The 9,435-nt window shown below is 39.7% G+C and overlaps 1 protein-coding gene across 8 annotated transcripts in view; it reads right to left on the bottom strand.

Annotated features, from left to right (window-relative positions):
• unc5a (unc-5 netrin receptor A) overlaps positions 1-9,435 on the bottom strand; it is a 206,560-nt gene that overhangs the window by 103,676 nt on the left and 93,449 nt on the right. For all 8 annotated transcript variants that reach the window (XM_014006104.1, XM_014006101.1, XM_014006096.1 and 5 more), the window contains exon 2: positions 3,366-3,581. In XM_014006104.1, coding sequence (XP_013861558.1) covers positions 3,366-3,581 — 216 coding nt within the window. The remainder of the gene's footprint in view (positions 1-3,365; positions 3,582-9,435) is intronic.

Genomic DNA, 9,435 nt, shown 5'->3' with positions numbered 1-9,435 from the left:
TTCTGTACCAAATATGAAGTTTCATTTTTCTGGTGTATCAAATACTTATTTCACACAATAAAATGGAAATTAATCATTTAAAAATCATACATTGTATTTTTCTGGATCTTTGTTTTAGATTCCATCACTCACAGTTGAAGAGTACCTATGATAAAAATTACAGTTCTACAAGCTTTGCAAGTGGGAAAACCTGAAAAATCAACAGTGTATCAAATACTTGTTCTCCCCACTGTATCTGGAGCTCAGCTGGTGTTTTTAAACTTCGAGAAGTCACTTTAAAGTTCCTAGAGGGCTTTAATTATTTTSAATTTCAATTTCACTTGCACTTTATTTTAATTAATTGTCTCTCCTTTTTTTGCCACCAGCGCCACACTTTTGTTTTGTCCTGCACATCATAAGCTGCTCAGAAAGTGTGCTACAAGGTGCATGTGGCAGAACATGTGCACTATTTATAATAAGGGAAAGTATACTTTTATCTTTTACATCTTTTACTGTGTTGTTCTACTACTTTAAATCTGCTTTCTAACATTTTTGAATTGACTCGGTCAGAAAAAAGATCCACTTTTACCACTTCAGAGTGTGACTCATTGATAATTCCCTCTAACATAATTTTTTTATTGTTGTGCTAGATATATATTTTCCAAACACAAACATTGTCAAGTACTCTTCTTGTTGTCACTGTTAAAAGGGAGCCTGACTCCAAAACAACTCYCATCCAAAACTCTGCCTCCTATAGAAGATAAAACAAATACAATTGAATACTGAGAGATAGGGAGGTTTTTGGGCATGACATGAGGAGCTATTAACGAGATGCAACATATTTTCAGTTCCGCTTTCACCCACCGACAACATGAAGCAGTGACACTAACTAGAGTGTATTGAAAAATAGATGAATTTCAAACTTTTGAAGGAAAGAAAAGGCTGAACTGAATTTTAATATTCTCCTGCTTTGAGCGTATAAATGTGTTTGTACAGAAGGTAATTTCTTTCTGTTTCCTTTTTTTTGCACAGATATCAGCTGTTATTCTATTTTAAAACATGTTATCTATCTGAAAATCCGTGTGCACGTTTGTGAATGTGAGTTCCTGCTGTCCCAGAAAAAAAGAAAAAAAAACTGTCATTTCCACATTTCTCATCCCCGATAGCTTGTCAGGCTGTGAATGGGTGGTTCTGAATTTGCAGATCGCTTCTGAATCACACCACATCAGTGTCATACATGTTTATGACACTGATGGAGAAGGCGTAGAGGGTTGGCGAGCGGGGTGATGGTGTGCTGCTCAACAGAAAGGCAAAAACAAACAGGTCTCCAAGGTGATCGAGAAGATTTCTGCGTCTGAAACCAATGTGCTTATTATGAGAGAGGCGGACTAAATAAGGCTGGAGGATGAGCCGGGAGTCTGATGGAGCACAGTAATCATCGGTAATTTGCAGACCTTAGTTTCAGCACACAAACACTTTACATAATGCGTCTGACAAGGTGTACATCTGCAGCCGACAACGTTCAGATACTGGCGAATGCATCTCTGGTTAAAAGAAAGTCCTCAACTGAAATTAATTAACGAAGGTCCTGTTCAGACCAGGTTCTTTAATGTGTCTTTTAGCAATTGGATTGCATTCAGATAGTGCTAAATACAGATATGAATGACATCACTGTGCATTGAAAACCTTTCTGCCACCTTTGGAGGTGTTTCAGACCAACACCTTTAGAGATGATCCTACTCCCTTTTAGACTGCCTCTGCTCCTTTGTGGCACGAATGCCACAGTAAAAACTCACCAATTAATGAGAGCATTTACACTGCCTCCGCAGGGCGGCGGCATGTGCACAGCCATCAACTAAAATTTAACTTGGTTCTATTTTTACCAGACGTCTGATCAAGTCCAGAGTCAATCTACAACAATCACAATGCACCAATGGGAAAATGAACGAGCAAAATATCCGTATTTTCAAAATAATTCACCAAAGGTAGACTACATTTTGTTAAAATCCTAGCTATATTGACAAATAGACTATATTGCCAAACGTATTCGCTCACCGCCTTGACTCACATATGAGCTTCAGTGACATCCTATTTCTAATCCATAGGGTTCAATATGACGTTGGTCCATCCTTTGCAGCTAGAACAGCTTCAACTCTTCTGGGAAGGCTGTCTACAAGGTTTAGGAGTGTTTATGGGAATTTTTGATCATTCTTCTAGAAGCKCATTTGTGAGGTTGCATACTGATGTTGGACAGAAGGCCGGGCTCTCAGTCTCTTCTCTAATTCATCCCAAAGGTGTTCTATCGGGTTGAGGTCAGGACTCTGTGCAGGCCAGTCAAGTTCATCCACACCAGACTCTGCCATCCATGTTTTTATAGACCTTGCTTTGTGKACTGGTGTACAGTCATTTGGATGGGTGAGCAAATACTTTTGGCAATAAAGTGTATATAGGTAATTTGTACATATATGCTGTCAAAACAAATTATTTATGGCTATGCATACTCACGTTATACAAACAAAACATGACAATTTAATTCTGAAAGTAAGTTTCAAAAAGTCAAACAGTTGTTTCGAGTCTGTCCATGGAYTTATACAGAACAGTGTTATTGAACTCTAGGAGCTGTCTTCCACAGAATTAATTGTTTTGATCTGACTATTTATCACTGGCTTTATCTATTTATCAGCCACTTATATCCACATGTTTATCAGACTGAATTCTATTAATACTAGGGCAAAATTTTAGGACCTCCTACTAAACTCATGACTCCACAAAAGCAGCAAAGGTTTTTTTTTAAAATCAGGTTAATCGCAATCCTTCAGTGATTTAATCTACCAGACTGGATTGCAGGATCTAGTGTGGTGAGTTTCTACTGTTTAATTTTTTGCTTTCTTTTTTCTTCTTAGAGGTGATTGGGCCTGCTGCGGTCACTGTGAGCTATAATGCACCGTGTCAATCACAGAACAACAATCCGAGAGGTGTTATGTCACTTTTTCTATTTAAACACAGTGGAGCTGGGCAAAAATAAATAAAACAGCTGACAGTTGTCAATGCACTGTGAAGTTTTATGGGATAAAATCTCTGATACAGCATTAGGTAGATAATCTACGAGGTAACTTCAACAATATACATCAAACGGCTCTGAACCTTGCTATATAAACAATACTTAAAATAACTGAAAACCTTTTTACAGAAACAGCAGCAGACTTGTTGTCACATTGATCTGACAGCTCGCTCTGTGACATGGCTGGGTGTGTGTATCTGCTCATAGCACATGTTGTTCAGGGTACATATAAACCAACCAGGTATGAACACACTCAATCAGGGTTGACCACTTGCAAATGCATTACCAAAGTTGGATTTTTAATGACAGGACTTGTTTAGTGTACCTGTGGCCGGGTCTACAGTTCGCTCAATCAAGTGGTCGTCTTGGTGAACCCACTCGCCGTTGCATTTGAAGTAAATCTGTGTGGCCGGGGTCGAGCGGCAGGTCAGAGTCACCGGCTTGTTCTTCACGATGTACTCGTCCTCTGGCTCCACCAGGAAGTGAGGTAACAGGTCTGAGAACGCAGCGGGTAGTGCTGCAGTGGCAGCGTGCTCTGAACCTGAGAGAATAACACAAACAAAAAGAAACACTGAGGAGTGATTTGAAAGGGATGCCAAAAAAAAAATGAGAAAGCTTTGGAGGCTTTTGAAGTTGTCACTAAGGCAAGAAGCAGAGCCTATTTCCTGCTTCGCTGTTGTTACTTGTAAGCAAAAAAATACAACAAAGATCAAATGCACAGATGCGACGTCTTCGGTAAATTTTAGCTCAAACACCCAAGAGTGGAACAAAGCAAGAAGACAGACAGACAGCAGAAAGACAAATCTGTATGGTGCAGCGTTAGCCGTGACAGAGCTGGGCCTTGTGTGCTTCTGGCAGGGTCGAAGAGGCCAGCAGAGTCCAGCTCTTAATCACAGCCCTTTTAACATCACCGCTGATGGACCAGCAGCCATAAATCCTCAGRGACTAGACCACTTCACACTGTGTTATACTGCTCTTCAGTAAGGACTCTAACCCCCTCTACATTATGCACGCCTAAGCAAAAAGGTGCGGAGGCTAAAGATAACCGATGGATAAAAACAGCCCGTTGCCTCAAAATCGCTCCCTATAAACTCCAGATGTTTTTAATTACTTAAGAATCCTGTTTGACAAACAGGACGCGTGGAGGAAAAATAGAGGCGATCTACTGTTTTGTTTGCGCGGGGATATAGGAGAAGCTGTCTTTGTCTGGACGATTTGCTATAAATTACAGCAGGCTTTCTGTGCTGCCTGAAAAATGTGCTAAACAAACACTGGATGACACCAAATTGCCTGCAGCGCACACATCCTTCCTCCATGAACACAGTTTCTCTTTCTCTAAACATATTAAGCTCGTATGAGAGATAGTGAGAGGATGTAGCGCCAAGCAGAAAGAGGGAAATAACCTCTTTACACAGCAGACACTCAGGGGAGATCAGTAAATCCCAAAATAAAACCCCTTTAAAAGGAGTGTAATATTAATTTACTGCCCTGAATCCAATATGGCTGACAGACCAGACATTAACAACCTTCTTCATCACTCCCTGTGCAGCAGGAGAGGAAAAGGAGTCTCCCGTAATGAAATGGCAACATTCGTACTGACCTTTCTCTTTGCCTAACCTCCCCTCCCCCCACACAGCCTTTTGTATTATATTATTGTAGTTGATTGAAGCCCAGGTTGAGGATAAAATTAGGCTGTGTCATAAATAGCGATATTTAAATAAAGACATTATCTGATACTACATAAGTGCCTTCGGMTTTTTTTGTCTGTCACCCTTGTGCTGAGTTGCTAATTCATCAGGATGAGATACAGTGAGGCAGGACGCTGCTGCTGAACCCCATTAATGTCTCGTGTACGTGTTTAACTCTTAATGAAAACTAAATGTTCTGTGTCCAATGAACGGCATACATCACTTCCTGACACTTTCCCACACCCCCACCCCTATTTTTTCCACGCACTTTTTATTATTGCACACACAGATAAACATGTCAGCTCTCTATGCAGGACAGACACAACTGACTGACATTATTTACTATGTATGCAAGTGTTTCCCATCTCACAGTGTCAGGGAAAAGGCCAGGGTTCATTGTGAACAGTGGCTATAATTGCACTAAAGCGGAGCCAAAACTTTGCTAATAAACAGCAGAGGAGCAGTAGGTCAGGTTGTTTGAAAACGTGTTGGCCCTAATGATGGCGGCTTCATTTAATAGGCTGGCTTCCAGCTTTGTGACCGTGGCCATTAGCCGTTTGTGCTGACCCCCCCTCCTCGTACTCCCCGCAGACTAAAGACGACAGCTCACTAAAACTGTGGGTGAGACCCGCCTCACACCTGCCAGGTTAATCATCTCTTAAAAGACAGATGATGTTCAAGCGGGGACGCGAGCCAAAGCCCGCGCGAGGAGCCTGACAAGTTGCGAGAATGGCTTGATGTCGTTAACTCTCCGCTGCGTCTCTCATCCGCCGGGGTCACACTCAGGATGAACTCCCAACTTTTGATGATGTTTCCAATTTGTATTTGTGTGTGGGTGCGGAGCTGTGTGCTTCAAATGAGACCGGGGTTATACGCTTTCCATTTTAGCACATGTTCTTTAGGTTAATGAGGTTAAATGCGTAATTTCTTTGAAGAAGTAAATTATCATTTTTTTACGGCGGGGCATTCCAGTCACGCACTACTCCATGTCAAACCCATAATGAAAGGCTGATGGCTACTAAATTGGTTTAGATTATTGTCATGACACAACATACTTCAAAGTCGATGTGCYTGCACGCACACAAGCACACAAACGCACATAGGAAGTATAAGCCACTTAGCAGACTTCTTGTGGGTCAATGCACAAATCAAATAGGCTTACAGTAGCACTATAGGTGCTGTGGCACGTTCTTCTGAGTGTGATCAACTAAGGCTGTGATTAATAGTCAAAAGCATCTGAGGTCATTGCTAGACTGTTTACACACACAAACAGAAAACACTAGAAGCCAAAAATCTCATTGGTTAATGGTGCAGCCAGTAAAAGTTATTTACTTGGTGCAACATCAAAGTATGGTCCCACAAATATTCAGGGGGGAAAATGTGATCTCAATTCTGACATACAAGCAATCTTATTTCTAAAAAATGCTGATTTCTTGCATGTTTATGATCACAACTTGCTAAAGATGAAAGGATGTTTTGTCTGTGTTTTTGACATGTTTTTAGCAAAACATCTCATTAACCATTGAATGGATTTTAGCAGAAATTTGAAAAAGTAATCTGGAGGTGTACTGGTGAATTTATTCATACATTTTCAAAGATGGCCACCTTGGTTAAATGTATCAGGAATTACAAAGCTGACTGTCCTTCAGTCAGTTTTCTATAGACTGAGCTAAGGTTTGATTTGAGTTGAGAGRCATTCACAACCCGTAGGTGAAACACACTTTGCTTAAAATGAATTGTTAGTAAGGCTGGGCAGAATCGATCCTTTTCATACCAACATTATCTTTAGATAATACCATGGTAAAGGGTATTACAGGGGCAGGGCGGAAAGGCGTGGGATGTGGCATGCTGCGCCTCCTGTTCTCACCCTCTCCATCGCCGCCAAACTTCATTTAACTTTTGCATCTTTTTAGRTTCTTCTTCCTGTAGATTTTTGGGCACTTGTCAGAAAACTTTGTGCCTCAGACAGAAAGGAGGGCGGAGGGTTTATGTTTTATCAGCTTGGGAGAAGCATGAGACTGACGGCAGACTGAGTTGTTTGTACCATGAGACTAGTGTTTCCTGCCACAGCAACGCGTGTCAAATAGGACAGTCATATTCAGGAAAAAAAAGTGGTGTATACTATTTATCATAAGTTTGGTTTTATTTTAACAATCAATCTAAATTACTAACTGGTGTATAGTTTTGAGTCTCTACACAAATTGAAAAGCCTCAGTGTAGACTCTGCCTACAATGATTTAAATAGGTCATGTGACTAGGTTAATATACAGTCATAATTTTTAAATACTGTCACCATATTTCATTATGGAGGTATACTGCAATACCATCATACTGCCCAAGCCTAATTGTCAGTCATTATTATCTGTTAGCAAAATATCTCACCAAGCAAATTTAATTAATCTCTAAAAAAGGAATCATAGGATGCATACATACAACTGTTTAATCTTAAACCTAATTCAAGATGTTAATCAGCATTAGCAGACTTATAAATGGGTTTAACTCAGTCAAATGTATAGATACTTTAATCAAATTAGTAAGCAAATGAATAAATAGTGTGATTTCTCTTATGGGATTACTCTTTAATGATGATGCACAGTGTGTGACCATCTGTCAGCAGTGCTTTAGCATCATAACATGCTCACAGCAACACAAGGTAACAGTTTCAATAAGCAATAAAAGTACAAAGATGCAGCTCAATTTGATGTTTCTTGTAATGTTATGAACTAAGACTTTTCATTCACAAGAAACTCGAAGAAAATATCTACTTGTTCTGACTGAAGGAATACAAGTAATGTCAGCATCCACACAATAAGTTTCTCCTCAGGAAACAAACACAAGATTGTAGTCCTCCCTGAAATCCTAACCTTTTTAACTTTAGTGCCTTTTTTTCCTGTTAGAAGAATTTTACAGAATCATGATCTCAATTCGCTTGGAGATAAATCTTGATTCACACCAAACAGGAAGCAACCTCCTAAACAGCTGTAAACATTTACAGTACATAAAAAAGAAACGGAGTTTTTAGAAAGAAAAACACGAGGTTTTGAACTCATATTTGGCTGCAGCTGCTTCTTCAGAGTCAATTCAGCTGAACACACACACAAACAAACACACACATACACACAAACACAAAACAATACACAAACAAAACACGCGGAACATGAGTGCACCAGCTGTCAGTGTGCTGAGCCATGATGTCCAGGGCAGATTTCCTGCTGCACACAGACTCCATGTCTCATCTGTCCAGCTGCCCATGTCAACTCCCAAGTCAGGGACTGAGCACATCTACAGGACGACCAAGAAAATGTAGTTTGGTACAAAAAAAAACCCAACTTGATACTAGGGTTGGGCAAAATCGTATTGTGCGCCATTACTCAGCAGAAAAACCGTCAACAATTAACATTTGCCACTTTTCAATTACTGGAATTATTGCCACGTGATTACATATTTTGGTGTTTTGCATTACTAAAGATTAAGGATGCACAATATATCGGCATTAACATCAATATCGGCCAATGTTGGTTATTTACTGGCATATCTGTATCGGTCTGATAAGTAAAACTGAAGTTACCTTCCCACTTGTTGCTGCTTGTGTTTCTGTTTGATCATGATAGTGATGCTGCACAGCCACGAATAACTGAAGCAGGGCCGTCAGTGGTCTGGTCGTTTTTTATGGTGTCAAAAAAGATAAAAGTGTGTTTGTGCTAGGCATGGGCCGGTTTCACGGTATACCGTGATATGAAAAAGTCAGTTTCAAAACCACAAAAATTTTCTGTCATACCGTTCCTACAGTATAATCATTTTTTTTATTTTTCCTCTTGTCTGTGCAGCTGCAGACTTTCCCCCGTGACCCCTCCCRTGTGCACCCCCACAGAGCTGCTGAGTGCCGAAAGGTAGCTGTGCGGGGGTGCAGGTTGTGTGATGGCTGAAGGAGGAGAGTTCTCCAAACTTTTTCCCCGTCTGAAAGAATAAAGTCAGCTATAAGAAAATACTTACGATGTCGTAAAAACTGGACAGCAATGGCTTGCGGTGAAGACAGTGGAGGCATCAAAGTGAAGACATACGACTGTGTTGCTGTGGCATATGGTGCTGCTCACAATTTGTCTGCAAAACTGTTTAGTTGTTGGATTGTTCATTTGATAAGTTTTAAGTAAAAGGCAATAAAACTGAATGCCTCCGTTAGCTTTAGCCGAGCAGCTCGTTAGCTGAACGTGCACTCTATAAAACATGCAGTTTTTTTTTTATTTCTGTTGTTTCTATGTGTGCGTGTAATTATATAAAATATATCAAACACCCCTTGAAATTTAAAACAATAAAAACTCCCAATGTGATACATTACTTCAATAAAGACATCTTGTCAAGCAGTATACACCGATTTGTCTTAACTAATAAAGCAGTGAAAAAGCAGTTATCTTATTAGATGTAAACTTTATAAGTATAACTTAATTGCATTATGTGCTAAAAATCATAAATATGAACGCACYCAGGTAAATACAATTTCAGCATTACACCGCTGATATAAAAACAGTTTCCAAAGATAATTAAAGTTGATTATGATAATCAAATAGATATTTCCTTTTTTTGTTTTTAAATACCAGTTTTAAAATAAATTTTTTTTAGAGCTGTAATTATAATACTGCAATACCGTGAAACCGTGATATTTTAGCCCAAGGTTATCATACCATCATAATTCCATGCTTAGTTTGTGTG

This window comes from Austrofundulus limnaeus, unplaced genomic scaffold, assembly GCF_001266775.1.
Source record: "Austrofundulus limnaeus strain Quisiro unplaced genomic scaffold, Austrofundulus_limnaeus-1.0 Scaffold34, whole genome shotgun sequence".
Classification (NCBI taxonomy): Eukaryota; Metazoa; Chordata; class Actinopteri; order Cyprinodontiformes; family Rivulidae; genus Austrofundulus; species Austrofundulus limnaeus.
This window is presented reverse-complemented; position numbering and strand designations above follow the sequence as displayed.